The sequence below is a fragment of the Mustelus asterias genome, unplaced genomic scaffold (assembly GCF_964213995.1).
Source record: "Mustelus asterias unplaced genomic scaffold, sMusAst1.hap1.1 HAP1_SCAFFOLD_1867, whole genome shotgun sequence".
In the NCBI taxonomy this organism is placed as follows: domain Eukaryota; kingdom Metazoa; phylum Chordata; class Chondrichthyes; order Carcharhiniformes; family Triakidae; genus Mustelus; species Mustelus asterias.
In genome coordinates, this window is record NW_027591812.1 from 15,101 (window position 1) to 36,846 (window position 21,746).

Below are 21,746 nucleotides of genomic sequence, written 5' to 3' on the forward strand. Positions count from 1 at the left end.
GCCTCTTTTTTCTTTTTGATTAGACCCACAATTTCCCTGGTTATCCAGGCTCTCGAATCCTACCTTTCCTGTCCTTCCTTTTTACAGGCACATGCCTGTCCTGCACTCCTATCAACTGCTCCTTAAAAGACTCTCACATGCCAGATGTGGATTTACCCTTGAACAGCCTCTCCCAATCAACAGCCACCAAATCCTGCCTAATACGGCTGTAGTTAGTCTTCCCCCAATTCAGCACCTTACCCATAGGACAACACTCATCCTTTTCCATGACTATCCAAAAGTTTACAGAATTGTGGTCACTGTTTGCCACATGTTCCCCCACTGAAACTTTGATGACCTGTCCGGGCTCATTCCCCAGTAGTAGGTCCAGTATAGCCCCCTCTCTAGTTGGACTATCAACATATTGTTCCAAAGAACCTTCCTGGACACATTTTACAAATTCCTCCCCATCCGGACCCCCAGCCCTAAGGGATTTCCATAGAACATAGGACACAGAACATAGAACAGTACAGCACAGAACAGGCCCTTCGGCCCACGATGTTGTGCCGAGCTTTGTCTGAAACCAAGATCAAGCTATCCCACTCCCTATCATCCTGGTGTGCTCCATGTGCCTATCCAATAACCGCTTAAATGTTCCTAAAGTGTCTGACTCCACTATCACTGCAGGCAGTCCATTCCACACCCCAACCACTCTCTGCGTAAAGAACCTACCTCTGATATCCTTCCTATATCTCCCACCATGAACCCTATAGTTATGCCCCCTTGTAATAGCTCCATCCACCCGAGGAAATAGTCTTTGAACGTTCACTCTATCTATCCTCTTCATCATCTTATAAACCTCTATCAAGTCTCCTCTCAACCTCCTCCGCTCCAAAGAGAAAAGCCCAAGTTCCCTCAACCTTTCCTCATAAGACCTACCCTCCAAACCAGGCAGCATCCTGGTAAATCTCCTCTGCACTCTTTCCAGTGTCTCCACATCCTTCTTATAGTGAGGTGACCAGAACTGCACACAATATTCCAAATGTGGTCTCACCAAGTCTATATGAGGGAAATTAAAGTCTCCCACTAGAACAACCCTATTTTTTCTACACCTGTCCAGAATCTCCTTACATTCCCGTTCTTCAACTTCCCGTGGGCTGTTGGGAGGCCTGTAGTATACCCCCAGCACAGTGACTGCGCCCTTCCTGTTTCTGAGCTCTACCCACAGTGTCTCGTTACATGATCCTTCCAAATTGTCCACCCTCTGTACCGCTGTAATATGCTCCCTAACCAGTATTGCTACACCCCCACCTCTTCTAGCCCCTCTAATGTCTCGCCTAAAACACTTATACCCCGGAATATTCAGCTGCCAGTCCTGTCCTTTTAACCAAGTCTCTGTCATTGCAACCACATCCAAGTTCCGCGCATGCATTAAGGCTCTAAGTTCATCTGTCTTGCCCGTTACGCTCCTTGCATTGAGCAGATGCACTCCAAACCTCCAGGCCCACTGAGTTCATCCTCCCCCAGATTGCTCTTCCTCTTAGATAGCCTTGTCTTGGCCCCATGCTCGTCCCCAGTCTCTACGCTTGCTGACCTATTGTTCTGATCCCCACCCCCCTGCCACATTAGTTTAAACCCACCCGAACCACACTAGCAAATCTCCCAGCCAGGATATTGGTGCCCCTCCAGTTCAGGTGTAACCCATCCTTCTTGTACGGGTCCCATCCTCCCTGGAAGACTTCCCAGTGATCCACGAATCTGAAACCCTCCCTCCTGCACCAGTTCTTTAGCCACGTGTTCAGCTGCACAATCTCCCTGTTCTTAGCCTCACTAGCACGTGGCATGGGGAGTAATCCAGAGATTGCTACCCTGGAGGTCCTGCTTTTTAGCCTTCTACCCAACTCCCTAAATTGCACTTGCAGGACCTCCCTGCTCTTTCTGCCTACGCCATTTGTACCAATGTGGACAATGATGTCTGTCTGATTACCCTCCCTTTTTAGGATGCTTTCTACCCGCTCAGAGACATCCAGGTCCCTGGCACCAGGGAGGCAGACTACCATCCTGGAGTCTCGTTCGCGCCCACAGAACCACCTGTCTGTGCTTCTAACCATTGAGTCCCCCACTACTATTGCTCTCCTATTCTCCCCCTTTCCCTTCTGAGCCACAGAGCCCGACTCCATGCCAGAGACCTGGTCACCGTGGCTTACCCCTGGAAGGTCACCCCCCCCCCCACCCCCCCAGTATCCAAAACGGTATACTTATTTTGGAGGGGAACAACCACAGGGGATCCCTGCACTGACTGCTTCCTCCCATCCCCTCTCCTGACTGTCACCCAGCTAGCTTCGTTATTAGGTGTTACCACTTCCCGATAACTGCTATCTATCACCCCCTCTGCCTCCCGAATGATCCAAAGTTCATCCAGTTCCAGCTCCAATTCCCTAAGGCGGTCTGTGAGGAGCTGGAGCTGGGTGCACCTCCCACAGGTGAAGTCAGCAGGGTCACTAATGGTGACCCTTACCTCCCACATCCTGCAAGAGGAGCATTGAAGTGCCCTAACTGCCATCCTTTCCACCCAAACTCCCAACTATCACCGCTCGGTGTTCCCGCTCCTTAAACTGTCACCGCTCTGTGTTCCCGCTCTTTAAACTGTCACCACTCTGTGTTCCCGCTCTTTAAACTGTCATTGCTCTGAGTTCCCGCTCTTTAAACTGTCACCGCTCTGTGTTCCCGCTCTTTAAACTGTCATTGCTCTGAGTTCCCGCTCTTTAAACTGTCACCGCTCTGTGTTCCCGCTCTTTAAACTGTCACCGCTCTGTGTTCCCGCTCCTTAAACTGTCATTGCTCTGTGTTCCCGCTCTTTAAACTGTCACCGCGCTGTGTTCCCGCTCCTTAAACTGTCATTGATCTGTGTTCCCGCTCTTTAAACTGTCATTGCTCTGAGTTCCCACTCTTTAAACTGTCACCACTCTGTGTTCCCGCTCTTTAAACTGTCACCGCTCTGTGTTCCCGCTCTTTAAACTGTCACCGCTCGGTGTTCCCGCTCTTTAAACTGTCACCACTCTGTGTTCCCGCTCTTTAAACTGTCATCGCTCTGTGTTCCCGCTCCTTAAACTGTCACCGCTCTGTGTTCCCGCTCCTTAAACTGTCACCGCTCTGTGTTCCCGCTCTTTAAACTGTCACCACTCTGTGTTCCCGCTCTTTAAACTGTCACCGCTCTGTGTTCCCGCTCCTTAAACTGTCACCACTCTGTGTTCCCGCTCTTTAAACTGTCACCGCTCTGTGTTCCCGCTCCTTAAACTGTCACCACTCTGTGTTCCCGCTCCTTAAACTGTCATTGCTCTGTGTTCCCGCTCTTTAAACTGTCATTGCTCTGAGTTCCCACTCTTTAAACTGTCACCGCTCTGTGTTCCCGCTCCTTAAACTGTCACCGCTCTGTGTTCCCGCTCTTTAAACTGTCACCGCTCGGTGTTCCCGCTCTTTAAACTGTCACCACTCTGTGTTCCCGCTCTTTAAACTGTCACCGCTGTGTTCCCGCTCCTTAAACTGTCACCGCTCTGTGTTCCCGCTCCTTAAACTGTCACCACTCTGTGTTCCCGCTCTTTAAACTGTCACCACTCTGTGTTCCCGCTCTTTAAACTGTCACCGCTCGGTGTTCCCGCTCTTTAAACTGTCACCACTCTGTGTTCCCGCTCTTTAAACTGTCACCGCTGTGTTCCCGCTCCTTAAACTGTCACCGCTCTGTGTTCCCGCTCCTTAAACTGTCACCGCTCTGTGTTCCCGCTCTTTAAACTGTCACCGCTCTGTGTTCCCGCTCCTTAAACTGTCACCGCTCTGTGTTCCCGCTCCTTAAACTGTCACCACTCTGTGTTCCCGCTCTTTAAACTGTCACCGCTCTGTGTTCCCGCTCCTTAAACTGTCACCGCTCTGTGTTCCCGCTCCTTAAACTGTCACCACTCTGTGTTCCCGCTCTTTAAACTGTCACCGCTCTGTGTTCCCGCTCTTTAAACTGTCACCACTCTGTGTTCCCACTCCTTAAACTGTCACCACTCTGTGTTCCCGCTCTTTAAACTGTCACCGCTCTGTGTTCCCGCTCCTTAAACTGTCACCGCTCGGTGTTCCCGCTCTTTAAACTGTCACCACTCTGTGTTCCCGCTCTTTAAACTGTCACCGCTGTGTTCCCGCTCTTTAAACTGTCACCGCTCTGTGTTCCCGCTCCTTAAACTGTCACCACTCTGTGTTCCCGCTCCTTAAACTGTCACCGCTCTGTGTTCCCGCTCTTTAAACTGTCACCGCTCTGTGTTCCCGCTCCTGAAACTGTCACCGCTCGGTGTTCCCGCTCTTTAAACTGTCACCTCTCTGTGTTCCCGCTCTTTAAACTGTCACCGCTGTGTTCCCGCTCCTTAAACTGTCACCGCTCTGTGTTCCCGCTCTTTAAACTGTCACCACTCTGTGTTCCCGCTCCTTAAACTGTCACCACTCTGTGTTCCCGCTCTTTAAACTGTCACCACTCTGTGTTCCCGCTCTTTAAACTGTCACCACTCTGTGTTCCCGCTCCTTAAACTGTCACCGCTCTGTCTTCCCACTCTTTAAACTGTCATTGCTCTGAGTTCCCGCTCCTTAAACTGTCACCGCTCTGTGTTCCCGCTCTTTAAACTGTCATTGCTCTGAGTTCCCGCTCTTTAAACTGTCACCACTCTGTGTCCCGCTCCTTAAACTGTCATTGCTCTGTGTTCCCGCTCTTTAAACTGTCACCGCTCTGTGTTCCCGCTCCTTAAACTGTCATTGCTCTGAGTTCCCGCTCTTTAAACTGTCACCGCTCTGTGTTCCCGCTCCTTAAACTGTCATTGCTCTGAGTTCCCGCTCTTTAAACTGTCACCGCTCTGTGTTCCCGCTCTTTAAACTGTCACCGCTCTGTGTTCCCGCTCCTTAAACTGTCATTGCTCTGTGTTCCCGCTCTTTAAACTGTCATTGCTCTGAGTTCCCACTCTTTAAACTGTCACCGCTCGGTGTTCCCGCTCTTTAAACTGTCACCGCTCGGTGTTCCCGCTCTTTAAACTGTCACCGCTCTGTGTTCCCGCTCCTTAAGCTGTCATTGCTCTGAGTTCCCACTCTTTAAACTGTCACCGCTCGGTGTTCCCGCTCTTTAAACTGTCACCGCTCGGTGTTCCCGCTCCTTAAACTGTCATTGCTCTGAGTTCCCGCTCTTTAAACTGTCACCGCTCGGTGTTCCCGCTCTTTAAACTGTCACCGCTCTGTGTTCCCGCTCTTTAAACTGTCACCGCTCTGTGTTCCCGCTCCTTAAACTGTCATTACTCTGTTATCCCGCTCTTTAAACTGTCATTGCTCTGAGTTCCCACTCTTTAAACTGTCACCGCTCGGTGTTCCCGCTCTTTAAACTGTCACCACTCTGTGTTCCCGCTCCTTAAACTGTCACCACTCTGTGTTCCCACTCTTTAAACTGTCACCACTCTGTGTTCCCGCTCTTTAAACTGTCACCACTCTGTGTTCCCGCTCCTTAAACTGTCACCGCTCTGTGTTCCCGCTCCTTAAACTGTCACCGCTCGGTGTTCCCGCTCTTTAAACTGTCACCACTCTGTGTTCCCGCTCTTTAAACTGTCACCGCTGTGTTCCCGCTCCTTAAACTGTCACCGCTTTGTGTTCCCGCTCTTTAAACTGTCACCACTCTGTGTTCCCGCTCCTTAAACTGTCACCACTCTGTGTTCCCGCTCTTTAAACTGTCACCACTCTGTGTTCCCGCTCTTTAAACTGTCACCACTCTGTGTTCCCGCTCCTTAAACTGTCACCACTCTGTGTTCCCGCTCTTTAAACTGTCACCGCTCTGTGTTCCCGCTCCTGAAACTGTCACCACTCTGTGTTCCCGCTCTTTAAACTGTCACCGCTCTGTGTTCCCGCTCCTTAAACTGTCACCGCTCTGTCTTCCCGCTCTTTAAACTGTCACCGCTCTGTGTTCCTGCTCCTTAAACTGTCACCGCTCTGTGTTCCCGCTCCTTAAACTGTCACCGCTCTGTGTTCCCGCTCTTTAAACTCCTTACACTTCTCTTTGAAGAAGTTATTAACTCTTGAAGATGGAGCTGGAAATGGCTCAGACCAAACTGCAACTGGTGAAGACAGAGTGCAGGACACTTTCGGTGCAGAGGAAGAAGTGAATGCATGGAATAAAAAATAACTCCAGTCCAAGCAGAATCCATAGAGTGCCTGCAGTGCAGGGGGGGGGGGGGGGGGGGAGGGATCTTTTGGCCCGTTGGGTCTGTGTCTACTTACCTGGGCCCACTCCCCCGCCCTGTGGCCCCGGACATTGCCACCTGGCCTGCATATCTTTGGACATGGGGAGGAGGATGGAGAACTGGGAGTTGGACCCAGGTCCCTGGTGCTGTGAGGCAGCAGTGGTCACCGCTGTGTCACCATGTCGATGAAAAAGATGCTGAATTGAAATGCTGTGAAGAGAGGGAATTCTATGACACAACCTAAGTACCAGAAATAGAGTACCACAACCATTTCCTCCACAAGTGACAAACTAAGATTATGTATGAGCTGTTAAGATACAAGACTGTGTTGTATTGTGATGTTGGTACCTGCATGCATTGCAGAATAAGGTGTGTAACAGAAAAAAGAATCTGTGGAGGATTGGAGAGTGACATTGACCGCAGAGTAATGTATATCGTCCTTGATCAGTGCACAGTCTAGGACAGAACTTAGAAGGCAACAAGCCTGTATGGATGAATCCCTGACAAGACCATATTTGGAATTGTGCCGAGTTGAAGCCTACTACTAGAAGTGTTATGTTAAATGCAAGTCTCAAGATCTGACCATTGAATATTACTACATCAATTTATAAATGTCTAACGTGTGTATAATGTTTCTTTACAATGTGGGTTGAGTGTGTTGATGTTGAAGATTGTATAAGAAAGTTAAAGGGGGAGGGATGTTGTGTATGTGGTTTTTGTCTCTTTAAGACAGTACAGCAATAAGAGGGTCGCCTGACTTGAGGGACCAATGGAAACCGAGAGTGTTCACACCAGAGTGTGGCATTGTCTCTCAGCAGAACCTTCTGGAAGCATGGAGTAAGCATGTAGAACTGGGGCTGTGCCCCAGAGCAGCCTTCGTGCTGCATAAACCTCCTGTACCTAAGTTGCTCTATTCAATAAATACCTTCCTTGTTCCAAACAAGGTCTGAAGCCTCTCTTAATAATTCCAGACGCTGGCCACACAAAATATGTAACAAAGTACAATGAACACTGCACATCTGCCTGTTTGAAGAGCTGACAATTGACTTAATTCCCAAGGGACCTGAGTGGCTGCAGAAACCTTCAATTGATTAAAGGTCCCCGAAAGGTTTCATACATGGATCATACTAGAAATAAAGCATCAACCTGTCCAGCAACATAGAATCTTTACAATGCAGAAGGAAGCCATTCTGTCCATCGAGTTTGCACAGAGCATCCCATCCAAGTCCTATCCCCATAACCTCACACATTTACTCTGCTAATCTCCCTAATCTACACGTAAGGGGCAATTTAGCATAATCAATCCACCTAACCTGCCCATCTTTGGACTGTGGGAGGAATCCAGAGCACCTGGAGGAAACCCACACAGACACGGGGAGAATGCAAACTCCACAGTCATCCAAGGCCGGAATTGAACCTGGGTCCCTGGCGCTGTGAGGCAGCAGTGCTAACCACTGTGCCACCATACATCTCTTAGCATCTTAAACCTACTACCCAGTCAAAACTCATTTCCTTTATCAACTAAATTGTACAAAGTGACTATGCCTGCTGGTGGTGTTTGTTTTATTGTGAATAGTGAAGCCAGACATACTCCATTTGACCTGAGGTTATTTCATCATAAAAGCATGTACTATCCTTGCCAGTCCAAAGATATGTAGGTTAGAAGGATTAGATGGGAAATGTGTGTGGAGTTACAGGGATAGGGTGGAGGAGACAGTCTGGATAAGATGCTGTTACGAGTCAGTGCAGACATAGAATCATAGAATCCTACAGTGCAGAAAGAGGCCATTCGGCCCATCGAGTCTGCACCAACCACAATCCCACCCAGGCCCTATCCACATATCCCTACATATTTACCCACGAACCCCTCTAACCTATGCATCCTGGGACACTAAGGGGCAATTTAGAATGGCCAATCAACCTAGCCCACACATCTTTGGACTGTGGGAGGAAACCGGAGCACCCGGAGGAAACCCACGCAGACACGGGGAGAATGTGCAAACTCCACACAGACAGCGACCCGAGCCAGGATTCGAACCCAGGTCCCTGGAACTGTGAAGCAGCAGTGCTAACCACTGTGCTACCGTGCCGCCCCCTTATGGACCGAATGGCCTCTTCTCTTCTAGTAGGGATTCTATGAAATATATTGTCATTTCTTCTTCATTACTGGGTCAAAAATCTGGAAGTCCCTATATAAAAATAGCGATAGAATACTTTCACCACAGACTGTAGAAAGCAATCACTCATCACCATCTTAAGGGCAATTTCAATAAATGCTGGCAATGGCAATGACATTCACATCCCGTGCATTGAAGACTACAAGTATGATGACTACTGCATAAAAGAACCAGAATTTTGCAGTTTTGTCAGTGCTTTTATTTTATGGCACATTAAGAATCTTCATATCTTGGCATTTTGCTACATGCCAAGTTTAACCAAGTACTAGCCAGGTGTGGCTTTTGGTTTGCATTGCCCAAACTATGCCAACTACTTGCCTTTCTGCATTGTCAAGCACAGCAATACATAATAAAACCAGAGGGAAACTGTAAACCAAAATAACCAAACTCATTAAATGACTCCAAGTGAAGAAATTACCAACAAGATTCTAGTTTTTGTAGCTTTTATTTTAATGTGAATCAGAACTAACACAAATAACACATGAATTAACATACTTCAAATAAAAAAGGTAAATATTACTTTTATTTGTCGATACAACAAAGATACATAAACAACAACAAGCAATCTCATCACATTCTACACAAATGTGAAACTATGCAGCTACCCAGTTCCACAATGTGCTGTTCTTTACGCAATGTCATCTGCAAAGCACACTTCTCTCCTCCGGGTCATGACAGTTTTGGTGTAGCATTCCAGAACTCCCTTTCAACTAACCAACCACTAACACCCCGGTTGTTTGGTAATTTCTAGGAAAACAGCCAGCTCTTTACTATCTCCAAGCTATTTGGATTTTAGACATCTTTAGCCAGCTTGCACAACATATCCAACAGCTCCTGTCTCTTTTTCTTAACTCTTTTCCTTCACTTCCTGTTGGTATTGCTTCCAGGTCAAAGGTTGCCTGGTCATATGGACCAGCAATAATACTTATTATCCAAGAAATTTACAATTGATGCAAACTCAGTCCTTTTCATTCTTAAAAACAATTAGATTCATACAAACATACGAATTAGGAGCTGGAGTAAGCCACTTGACTCCTCGAGCCTGCTCCACCATTCAACAAGATCATGGCTGATCTAATTTTAATATCAACTTCACATTCCTGCTATTCCTGATAACCTTTCTTCGCTTGCTCATAAATAATCTCTCTTTCTGTCTTGAAGATATTCAAATACTCTGCCTTTTGAGAGTCTCACAACCTTCAGAAAAAAATATTCATCTTAAATAAGTGACCTCTTTCTTTTAAACAGTGGCCCCTAGTTCTAGATTCTTCCAGAAAAGGAGACATCCTTTCCATATCCACCCTGTCAAATCCCCTCAGGATCTAGTATGTTTCAATCAAGTCACCTCTTACTCTTAACACCAGTGAATATAAGTTTAGCCTGTCCAGGCCTTCCTCATATGACAATGTGACCATTCCAGGTATTAGTCTAGTAAACTTTCTCTGAACTGATTCCAATGCATTTACAGCTTTCCTTAAATAAGGAGACCAGTACTATACGCAGTGGTCCAGATAGGGTCTCCCAATGCTGTGTATAACTGACGTATTTCCTCCTTACTCCTGTATCTTTAAGATCATCAGGAGTCCCCTACCTAGTTTATGTCATTAGCAAATTTAGCAACCATACTACAGTTCCTTCATCCAAGTCATTTATATATATTATGGCCCCAACACCGATCCCTGTGGCACATCACTCATCACATTCTACCAACCAGAAAATGCCTACTCGGTTTCCTGTTAGCTAACCAATCTTCTATCCATGCCAATATGTTACCCCCTACACCATGAGTCTTGAAAGAAATTACAAATGTTCTTTACTGTACTTCTTCCGGGTCAAAGGTCTTCACAATGTACATCTACCAGCTCTACCATTAAACCATTTAGGTTTGTACAGTTTATATTTGTCTGTTTTTAAAATGAAGTGACTGGTCTGTTTTCACAAGCCCATCTTATCTCTTGAAAGAGCAAACTGTCTTTCTTCTTATTTTGCAGATCCCAAGTAGGAGCTTGAGCATTTCCACTTGAGATATATAATCAGAGTACTGCATTGCACATCCCACAGGGTCCATCTCATATACTTTTCACATGCCCTGTTACAATGCGCTATCCCACCTCCTTATCTATCCATTCTCTGTACTGAACATTAAATTCCAAATATTATACTTACTTTTGGCTCGATTGAGCCATGTTTCTAAAATTGCTGCTAAACTGTAGTTCCTCACTGCCACAAGAGCATCCAAATTCAATATCTATCTTCTGATATTTTTGGCATCTTTCATGGCCATACCTGTCTTATCCCTGGTTCTTTTTATGTTTCTGCCTCAGCTGCAAGTAGGGGTTCTGCATAGCTAGTATCCATATTAAGCTAGGAAATACTTCCTCTCAAATAAAGCTGCTGATGAACGGAGCAGCAACAGCCACCGAGGGACAGAAAGAGGGTTGGTGAAGCAGAACCCCCCCTCATTTACAGGAAAACAATCTCAAGTAGCAGCATTTAAAATATTGAATTAGCCTCACCAAGCTTTAGTCAAGAAAAGTTAACAACGGCATGGGACTGAGGAATGCCATAGAGCAGTAGTTCACTTCAGGCAAAGCACCAACTGGTTTCAAAATGTCTCTGGTAAGAAAGAGAAATGAAGCTGCCACACTTGGCCACCAGACACCAGGTATCTCTGCTCTGTGTGGATTAAGGCTAAATAGCAGAAAGCTTTCTCACTACTAACTTACTGAATCAATTCTAACTTGCTGCTATAAATCTTGTTTGGCCAATCATTGAAAAGAGAATTAAGTCTCATATCTGCAGCGTAGACAGGGAAACAGGCTTAGAATCAGACACTGGGCTCAGATTGTAATTGATGGACTTTAAACAGTTAAGAGACAGCAAGGATTTTGTGTGAAATTGCAATAAGAAACAGTCCTGTTTTTGTGTCTCCTCACACAAAGCAAGCAAGAAAAGACTGAGGAATCTGGCACGTCCCACTCAGCCAATCACTGCTGTTCTTCTGGAGGTTTCCAAAGCAACCAACCTGGCACATAGTTACTTGGCCAATGACTGCTGTTGTTCTGGAAGTCTCCAAAACAGCCAATCCGTAGTGGAAATGGGATCAGGCAGGGGAAACAAAACCTGTACTGGATTCTGGACATGCAAACCAAACAATTACAGATAGGGGGAAGTGGACGTTGGAAAAACATTGGAAAAGATTGGAATTCTGCCCAAGTCAGAAAAGTCTCACCCCTGTCTTTATAATATTTCATGGCTTTTCTATTACTTTGGGCCTTTTTTTGGAAATTTCCATTACTTTTCCAAGTTTTACCCTGACCTGCAGAAACTCTGCCAGCAACAGTAGAAAAGTTGCTGACAAAGCAAACTACTGTATCATGGAAGGCGTCAAGCATGGCAAATTGTTGCAACTGCACCAACCAGGCCAATGGTGAATATTTCATCACATTTGTGATTTATACCTGGTAGACGGTGGAGGCTTTTATGGGTCAGGAGTTAAGGCACTAATCGCTCTCATAGCACCAACACCGATACTGTTGGTCCCCTTACGCTTCCAGTTAGTGAACCTGATTTATTTTAATAAAATTCCAAAAATTATTAATTATGCAAAAAAACTTTTATTTACAAATGAGCATAATCGTAACCAATTTCTTATAAAAAGGAATGTGAGAAAATCTATTACCCTTTGCAGAAAAGCAAGATTATTATTGGGAGTATAAAATTCGATACAGTAACCTATTCAACAATAAAGGATTCATTCAAGTGCTGTGTTTGGGACTGACTCTCTCCAATGAAGTGCCATGTCCGGTCAGGATAAATCAAGACCCTATTTACCTGAGAAAACAGATCCCCAGTGGCTTCAAGAGTAAAGGCACTGAGTGAAGAGCCCCAAGTTTCAAGGCTAGGGACAATGAGTTGAGACTGGGAAACAATAGTCCTGGTGCTAGTCATGATTCAGTGGCACTTGCTGAAAATTGCACACGGATGGACACGAAGTTGGGACAAGATTGGACTTGGCTACACCGTAAAATAGCCCTGCTGACACTTTGCGTGGGCTGACAGGAAGATTGGTTGCTTGAGTTGAGATACCAGAGGAGCATTGATACCCAAGAAAAGTCACAGCAGCCACAGACACTGCTAAGTAAAACCCGTCAGACATGTACAATACCAGCACTACAGGAAATGACCAAGGGTTCACACCTGACGTATTAGCTCCTTTGCTCTCTCCACGGATGCTGATCATTTACAGTATTGGCAGATTGCCCAGATAATTCCCCACAACTGATGTCCCAAGGAAGCAGCTGAGTTGTTGCCCAATCACAAACACTGATTTAGTTCTGTTGATAAGACTATCCACAGTGAGTTCACATATTCAAATTTAGAAACTCAAAAAGCTCTTGTATCAAATGGCCCAATTCTCTGGGTGATTATGGCCTTCCAGCCAGAAAGCAGAGTCATCATTTAGTTCCCAGGCTCTCCAATTCAGTCTTCTGCTGCTCTCTCCATCTCACAATAAACTCCATTGCTTCCTTCAGCTCCAGCACCTCAGATACCATTCTGGCAACAAGATTTTCCTAAACAGAAAACAGACAGTCTTCAAATGCCGATACTCTTAGTGCATCTTTCTATTACAGTGATTACAAGTAGACGAACATCAGTGCTGGGAAGAACACTTCTTTATTTCTAACACCAATGCTTGTTCCGGGCATTTCTGGGACAGGCACAATACAGAGTAATTCTCCTCTACACATCAAACACCCCAGTCAGTATGTGGTTAGATATAGAGTAAAGCTCCCTTTAAAGTTCCCATCCACGACTCACTGAGCTGGGGCTGCATTTTTCAGTCAGAGTGCTTGATGGGACAGTGTAGAATAGACTGTGCATTGATTCAGGCTGTGATATGGGTGACTGAAATGGAAAACATTCCATTCTACACAAAGAGAAAAAAATCACAAACAGTTGGAAATTTTAACTGTTTACTTACTATCAGCTTCACTTTCTTGGTCACCTGAGGGATGCTGTTTATCAGCTGCAGATTGGAGTCCAGTTTCTCAATGAAATTAACCATCATAGGGAGGAGTTCAGAGACATACCTAGGGAAACAATAATGTGATTAGCAGGGAGATAAAGGTTATAGGGAAAGGGCTCAGTCTCATTTCAAGTGTGCAATGTTACTGACTGTATCCCTACTGATGTTAATCACCTCCTTCACTGTCACTCAGTAATCCCTCCTCAACAGCCTGTTACTGAGTATTTCTATTGATGTTAATCCAGCTACTTCAATTCAGAAGCTCTCTTTCCCCCCCCCCCTATGCTCCCGACTGTAACTCTACTGGTGTATTCCTACTCCTTCACTGACAGTAGTGCCTCTTTCCTATGCCATATGTTGTTAATTATCTCTGTACTGATATTAATCCAGCTCTCTCATATTGTTGGATTTAGTTACAATTGGGTTATCATTTAAAGAAGGATTACATTTATAAAGTACTTTTCATGACCACTGGATGTCCAAAAGTGCTTTACAGTCAATAAAGTAAAGTGCAGCCACAGTTGTAATACAGAAAATGCCACAAACAATTTGCACTCAGCAAAGTCTCACAAATGGCAAAGCGATGATAACCAGGCAACATGTTTTAGCAGTACTTACGTAGGAACATTGAAAGTGCTAGAAGAAAGACTGTCTAGTTCGCCATCTGCCATCCATGTGACATGATAACAGATAATTAGATAAAAGGTAATAAATCAATCTGAATGTGCAGATGATCCTTGGTTTAATGTTTCATCTGCAGGCCCAACAGTGCAGCCCAATGTACTCAAGCCCCTGGGATAGGACTTGAACCCACAATCAATACTCAGTGAACTGAACGCTCCCAATACCACCCACAAAACCTAATACTAAAATCAAACTGAGATGTCTTCAAATAATGGCCAGCCTTACTGCAGAATCTACATTCCTATACCAATCTGTCTGGGTTTGTTGCAGAAACTGGCTTTGAGATGCCAAAGAATTCTCAGGGCCTGAATTATATATCAATTACTGTGTCGTTGACATCACTAAAGCCAGTTGTAGTTGAGATGTCCTAGAGCTCACCTGTGACAATTGGCTTCAACTGGAAGGCATTGATGGCAAATAGGCTGAACCAAACGCTGTTTCAGTAACACCGTCTCCTGCAAGATCGCTTCCAAGTGGCTGTTCATCGACTGAAGCCGACTGTATTTCTCAGCTACAGATACAACACACCAAATCAGTACAGAGTCCTTCCCCTCTCTGCTAATGTTTTCCCCCTTTATATTGAAGGTGCGAACTCACACTGGGCAGAGTTTAACAGGTGGGTAGCTTATCTAAATGGCGTTTCTGCATTGAGCCCTCCTGTCAGGCCATTCAACCAGAAATCAGGGGCAGGACTCTGGCTGATTCACCCCTACTTGGTTCAGGAGTGAGTTTGGGTAATTCAGTACAAACTCAAGTGAGAGACTGAGACCCTCTGAAATTACTGCTCAAGGTCCACAATGAATGCATGATAAACTCATCTAAGCACATTCAGCACTGGGTCACATCGTTAGTGATTGGCCCAGTCAGTTCTGTGGTTCTGAACCCTAATCTCTCTCACTCATACACTCCCTCAATTACCCATTTCTCACATATCTGCCTCCCTCGGCAGTCGATTCCATTCACTCCCTATGCAATGTAACGAATTAGAAACTGTTTACCTTCTTCCAAACTTGGGCTCATGTATTAGTAAGAGATATTTTAGCAGGAGGAGACCATACAGTAACCAAGTGATTCTGGTACTGAACTAGGAATGGGAGTTGAAATCCCCTCTAGGGAATGTCATGAAGCTTAATTCAATAAATCTAGTCACTTATAGGCTGATAACAGATACAAAGCCACTGGGCTGTGGTAAAAATCCAATAAATATCCTAGAGGGAAGGGACCTACCACACCACCCTGGTCTGTCCTACATGTGATTACAGTCCCTTACAGGAATATGTCAAACTCACCCAGTAACCTTTCTGCCCCATTTAATACTTCATATACCCAGAAGTACCAGCAGCAGACTTACTCAAATGCACAGGATGGGCGATATCTGCAGTGTCATTCTGCAACTTCAGCAGCTTTAACTCCATAGATTTCTGATGGTCAAAAGTGAAGAAACATTAACAACAGTACATGGCAGAGATTCCTCAAATAGCTTGAAGGGCCACACAGACCAGGATTAGATATTTTACTGAACTGTGTTGAGTGATCTGCTTTCAGTCGGGCTGAAAGTTTGGGTCACATCAGTGGCTTCAGTGCCCCTTGGCTGATTAGCCAAAATGTCTGTTGTTCAGTGCCTCTTGCCTGAACATGTATTTGCGTAAATTTTGGGGGAAGGGCAAGATCAGGTTGTCTGTGAATGGGACAAAGAAAAATTAGTCCCTTGAACTTGTTCCTCCATTCAGTGATATCATGTTTGATCTGTGGCGCAACTCCATATACCCAACTTTGCCCCCCAGACCCCTCAGTAAACAAAAATCTATTAGATTTAAAATTTACAATTGATCTAGCATCAATTGCTACTTGTGAAAGAGCATCCAAAATTCCATCACCTTTGTGTGTAAAAATGTTTCCCAGTTTCACTCCTTAAAGGTCTGGAGCCTGAGTGGCACAATTGTAGTGCTACCAGCTGATAGGTCCTGAGTTCAAATCCCACTTCAGGAATAGATGGCCATGGAAAATGGTGCAGGTAAGCCAGGGTGTATTGATGCTAATCTCCAGCCCAGATAAATGGGAAGGGTTAGCAGTAGGAAGAGCACCTAGCTTTAAAATTATCCACTAAATCAAAAAAAAGCGCAAATTGAGAGGAAAATGTGATCAACGACATCATTGTGGACACCACGTAGCATGAAAAGATGAAAAGAGAAGCACTCCTGAAAGGTCTGGCTCTAATCTCTAGACCTAGATTCCCCAGCCAGCTCTCTCTATCTACAAGTTCCCCATAATATCTTGAAATCACACTTTAACCTTCGAAGTTCCACAAAAAATAACCTCAAAAAGTTTCTTGTAATTTAACACTGGTAAACATATGCTACATCTCCTTCACAGCTAATATAAATTTTCTACGGTATGGTACCCAGAACCGCTCACAGTAACTGCAGCTGTGGTCTAACCAGGGATTGTATTATTGAATATACCCTTATATTCTGTCCCTCTAAATAGAAAGACCAACATTCCATTAGCCTTTTTGATTGTTTTCTATACCTATTCATGACCTGTGTACCTGGACCGTCCCCTTGCCCCAAAGTCTCTGGAGCTGTTTCTAGCTTTTCATCATTTAAGAAGTATCCTGTTCTATCCTTTATAGGTCCAAAGTGAATGACCTCACTGTTGCCTACACTGAAATTCATTTGCCACTGATCTGTCCATTCACTTAATATATTATAATCTCTTTGTAATGTGATGCTTCCATTTATTGCTTACAATGCCACCTGTTTCTCGATATGTGGTTTTCCATCCAGCTAAATTCACTAATAGTTAATTGTTGAGGCCCCTTTAAGATAGAAAATGCTGAAAAACTCAGATCTAGCAGCATCTGTGGAGAGAGAAACAGGGTTAACAATACAGATCTTTGTGGAACTCTGCGAGTCACATCTTGCTGATTAGAGTACCTGCCCACTAATCCCTACTTGCTGTCTCCTTCCAATTAGCCAATTTCCAAACCTAGTCAGTAATTTGTTGTAGGCCCCCCCAGCTATATAATATCCTGCTCACACTCACTACTGAGATCCACACATGAGGAATGGCCACTTAGATAAGATGTCAAAGTGTGGACAATATCCAAGCGACCTGATCTCAGTTGCATCATTGTTTCAGGGAATAAGGGGAGAGAGCTAAGAAACAGTTTGAGGCAAGATTTCGTACAAATTCTGCAAAATGAACATGGTAAAAGTCAAACAATAAAGAACAAAGTTAAGTTTATACAATGCCTTTCAAAATCTCACTACATTCCAAAGGACTTTACAACCAAATAATTACTTACAGACAATTAATTACTTTGTTTTTAAGTCACTGCTTTAATCTCTACGTGGGTATCATTTCTACTCTATCAGCCTCTACTGAAACACCTACACATGATTTAGTTATTTATATCTTTTTCTAGAAGTCAGCCATGGCTCAGTAAGTAAGAAAGTCAGAAAGTTGTGGGTTCAAGGCTCCCTCCAGACACTTGGAGTATAAAATCTAGGCTGATAGTTCAGTGTAATACTGAGGGAATGCTGCAACGTCAGAGGTACCATCTTTTCGATGTGGTGTTATGAGACTGAGGTCCAGTCTTCCCTTTCAGTTGACTGTAAAAAATCACGTCAGTATTTAGAAAAAGAGCAGGAGTGTTCTGGTATCCAAGCCAACATTTCTCCCACAACCAACATCACAAAAAACTGATTATCTGCTCATTATCACGTTGCTGTTTGTGGGAGTTTACTGTGCACAATTTGGCTGCTGCATTTCCCTACAAGACAGCAGTGACCACAGTTAATTAGCTGGAAATCATTGTTGGACCTCTCTCTCTTCCATCAGGCTTTTGGTCACGCCTCATCTCCCTTCCTGGCTCAGTTTCCATCCTATTTACACTTATTTATGTAAGCATCTTCAGATGCTTCTTCACAATAAGATCCTGTATAAATGCAGCTGCAGCTGTTATTAAATCCTATTGCATACTAGAAACATAGTCCTGCACAAGCAAGTGTCCATGGCATGTCTCCCCTAAATTGGTGTCAAATGTTTTGTTTTGATATCACTCCTGCAAACTACCTTGGGATGCAAGTTAAAGGCTCTATACAAGGTCAAGTTGCTGTTGGACTTAGCTCCTACCCGTCCTTTACAAAGTGAACAATTTTATTGTCTAGAGTGAGAAATGCCAGTACCTGCTCAAGTTCTGCCTTGGTGTGTGAAATTTCATCTATTAATCTGAAGCGTTGAACAAATGGTACTGTGTTTCCAAATTCTACCTTGTTTAAATCTAACATATCCTGTTCGACAAGGGAAAAAAACCTACATGTCAGTAATCTGGGAATAAAACAAATGCACAAATTATAATTACAATAACAGTCAGCACACTCCCCATTTCTCCAATGCTGCCAGGCACAATGCTTGGACGAGCAATGACATCCTATGCTAGATTTTCCTGAAGAACAGAATCCTGCAGCACAGAAGACAGCAGTGGGATAGGCTGTGCTGAAATCAGGAGCTCAGCTTTAATTTTAGAAAGCTTGTTAGATGGTATCCAAGCAGGACTGTTTAACATTTGCAGGCTGTGGGAGGAGGCACAGTGGTCCAGGAGAGGGTGAGGAAACCACCATGTAAATCAGCCTTTTGGAAAACTTTTCACTCAAGTCAGAGAGCAGAACTCCTGGTCTGTGAAGTTTTTTTTCCATTCAGCAGAGGCTGAATACTCTAACTGGCCTCATCATCCAGAGCAAAGGGAGAAGAACATAATATTGAGCCCGGATTTCAATTTGGATTGCTAAGGAAAAACATTTAGTGGAAGTGTGCGCATTTGGGCACCAAAGGACAGGAAAGGGCCTGTGAGATGCATCTTGTTTTAAAATCCACCAGCTTTCCATGTCAAGGCTGATGACAAGTTCAATGGCTGATCACAGTCAGGTAGACACTGGCGAGCAATAAAAGCAAAATACTGTGGATGCTGGAGGATTGAACTAAAAACAGAAAATGCTGGATACCTCAGCAGGTCTGGCTGCATCTATGAAGAGAGAAACAGCGAGAGAAACAGAGTTAAGTTTTGAGTCCATATGACTCTTCTACAGAACATTAGAAGGTGATTGCTACAAATAGGTTCAATGTCCATGTCAGCCACAGCACTGTGGCTTAGCACTCTTGCTTCTGTGTCAGAAAGTAGTGGGTTCAAGCGTTAGGAAAGGGACTTGAGCATATAGAGGTGCTGCAGAGTCAGAAGTGTCATCTTTCCAATGAGACGTTAAACCGCAGCCCCTCAGCCCAAGCAGGTGGATTTAAAAGAACCCATAGCACTATTGTGTCCGGGCTAATATTTATCCGTCAGTTAACATTACAAAAACATGGTCACCATGCGGTTTCTGGAACTCTGCTGCGCGCAAATTGGACACTGCATTTTCTACACTACAACAGTGACTACACTTCAAAAGTACTTAACTGGCAATGAAGCACTTTGGAACATTAAAGTTGTGAAAGGAACTATATAAATGAAAGTCTTTCTTGCGGGTTTTGGGAATTCTCACACAAAATGCTAATATCTGAATGTATTGATGTCAACATAACCAAGCATCAGATGAAGCTCAGTTGGGGTCTTCCTCATAGGGACAATCACTGAGTGGATTCAAGAGTGAAGGAACACTTGCAAAGGCAAGCAGGGCTGAGGAAACAACTGGTATTTTAAAGGGACAAAGTAAATGTATGGATTTTGAAAAGTGTAAGAGGCATTAAACTGCTCCAAGGCTTAGACAGCAATACCTGTGTCAACAATCCCTTTCCCAGGCACTTCTCTAGGAAACAGGCTGCTGGGTTCGCTGCTACTGGCTCCCATGGGTTTGCGGACTGCATTCTCACTTGAAGATGGGCTGAAAAAGATTGCAGAAAAAAAGGAATTCAGCTGGCATCAGTAAAACTGAGGGGTGAATTTTACCACCCGCCCGCCACAGGAATCGGAGCGGGCGCGGGGCAGACCATGGGAAAGTCTGTTAACCTCAGGCAAGATTTTCCGGTTTCAGGGAGAGCGAGGCCAGAAAATCCTGCCCTATGAGTCTGGAGCAAAGGATTTTCTGTAATTAGTCATTTGTACAAGCCCAAGTTATCTCGCCCAGGTCATCTTCATGAATTCGAGCGAGAGCTGGGGGGATCTATACTTATTAGCTTTTAAAAGAATGATAGGTGATATTGAAACATATACAATTTTGAGGGAGATTCACAGGGTAGATGCTGAGAGGATGTTTCTAGAACTTGAATTTCAAAATAAGGAGTCTCCTATTTTAAGATGGAGATAAGGAGAAATTCCTCCTCTCAGAGGGTTCTTAGTCTATGGAATTCTCTTTGCCAGCAAACAACGGAGGCTGGCTCATTGAATATATTCAAGGCTATGTTAGATAGCTTTTGTGTCAACAAGGGAATCAAGGGATATGGAGGGAAGGCAGGAAAGTGCAACTAAGGCCACAATCAAATCAGCCATGATCATATTGAATGGTAGAGTAGGCTCAATGGGCTGAGTGGTTTACTCCTATTTATTGTGGTCTCATATATAGTGGTGGGTGAAGGGGAATGCCATGGCATAAACGATGGGCGGTCAGATCAGAGTGGGTGATGATGAGGAGGTGGACAATATGGGGGGGCTGATTGGGGGGTTGGGTGGTGAGTGATAGGGTGGTTGATGGAGTGTTCAGGAGTGGGTGATTTGATTTGTCACAAGGATTAATATACAGTGAAAAGTACCATTTCTTGCACGCTATACAGCCAAAGCATACCGTTCTTAGAGAAGGAAAGGAGAGGATGCAGAATCCAAAAGAGAAAATGCTGGAAAATCTCAGCAAGTCTGGCAGCATCTGTAAGGAGAGAAAAGAGCTGACGTTTTGAGTCCAGATGACCCTTTGTCTTTTTATTTTCTCTTTTGGTTTCAGATTCCAGCATCCAGAGTAATTTGCTTTTATAGAGGGTGCAGAATGTAGTGTTACAGTCATAGATAGGGTGTAGAGAAAGATCAACTTAATATGAGGTAGGTCCATTCAAATGTCTGATGGCAGCTGGGAAGAAGCTGTTCTTGAGTCAGTTGATACATGACCTTAAGACTTTTGTATCTTTTTCCCAATGGAAGAAGGTGGAAGAGAGTTTGTACGGGATGCCTGTGGTCCTTGATTACGCTGGCCACTTTTCCGAGGCAGTGGGAAGTGTAGACAGTGTCAATGGATGGGAGGCTGGTTTGAGTGATGGATTGGGCTTTGTTTACTACCCTTCATAGTTTCTTGCGGTTTTGGCTAGAGCAAGAACCATACCAAGCTGTGAAGCATCTGGAAAGGCTGCTTTCTATGGTGCATCTGTAAAAATTGGTGAGAGTCCTAGCGGGCATGCCGAATGTCCTTAGCCTTCTGAGAAAGTGGGTGATGGGGGGTCAAGAGTGACGGGAGTGGGTGAAGGGGGAGACCGGTGATGGGGGTGTTGATGTGAGTGATGCGGAGGTGAGTGTTGCGGGGTGGATGATGGGGGTTCGGGGATGTGATCGGGGAGGCGGTTGATTAGTTTTAGGGGGCGAGCGGACAGGGTCCCAAAGCAGCAATTTCCCGCTCCGACCGTTACTCACCGCTCGCGCGCTCGATCTTCACTCTG

At 44.7% G+C, this 21,746-nt stretch overlaps 1 protein-coding gene across 2 annotated transcripts; it reads right to left on the reverse strand.

The window, feature by feature from the left end:
* Nucleotides 1–8,838: 8,838 nt before the first annotated feature.
* haus2 (HAUS augmin like complex subunit 2) lies at nt 8,839–21,746 on the reverse strand. 2 transcript variants are annotated; one of them, XM_078206900.1, is made up of 7 exons: nt 21,721–21,746; nt 19,887–19,993; nt 18,305–18,409; nt 15,466–15,535; nt 14,493–14,625; nt 13,386–13,494; nt 8,839–12,975 (listed from the first exon to the last, which is right to left on the reverse strand). In XM_078206900.1, exons 2-7 carry the CDS (start codon nt 19,974–19,976, stop codon nt 12,859–12,861), a joined length of 624 nt encoding a protein of 207 aa, XP_078063026.1. In that variant the 5' UTR covers nt 19,977–19,993; nt 21,721–21,746; the 3' UTR covers nt 8,839–12,858. The 2 variants fall into 2 exon arrangements, with proteins under 2 accessions (XP_078063026.1, XP_078063027.1); XM_078206901.1 differs by lacking the exon at nt 21,721–21,746 and adding an exon at nt 20,891–20,936 and having other exon boundaries at nt 12,001–12,975.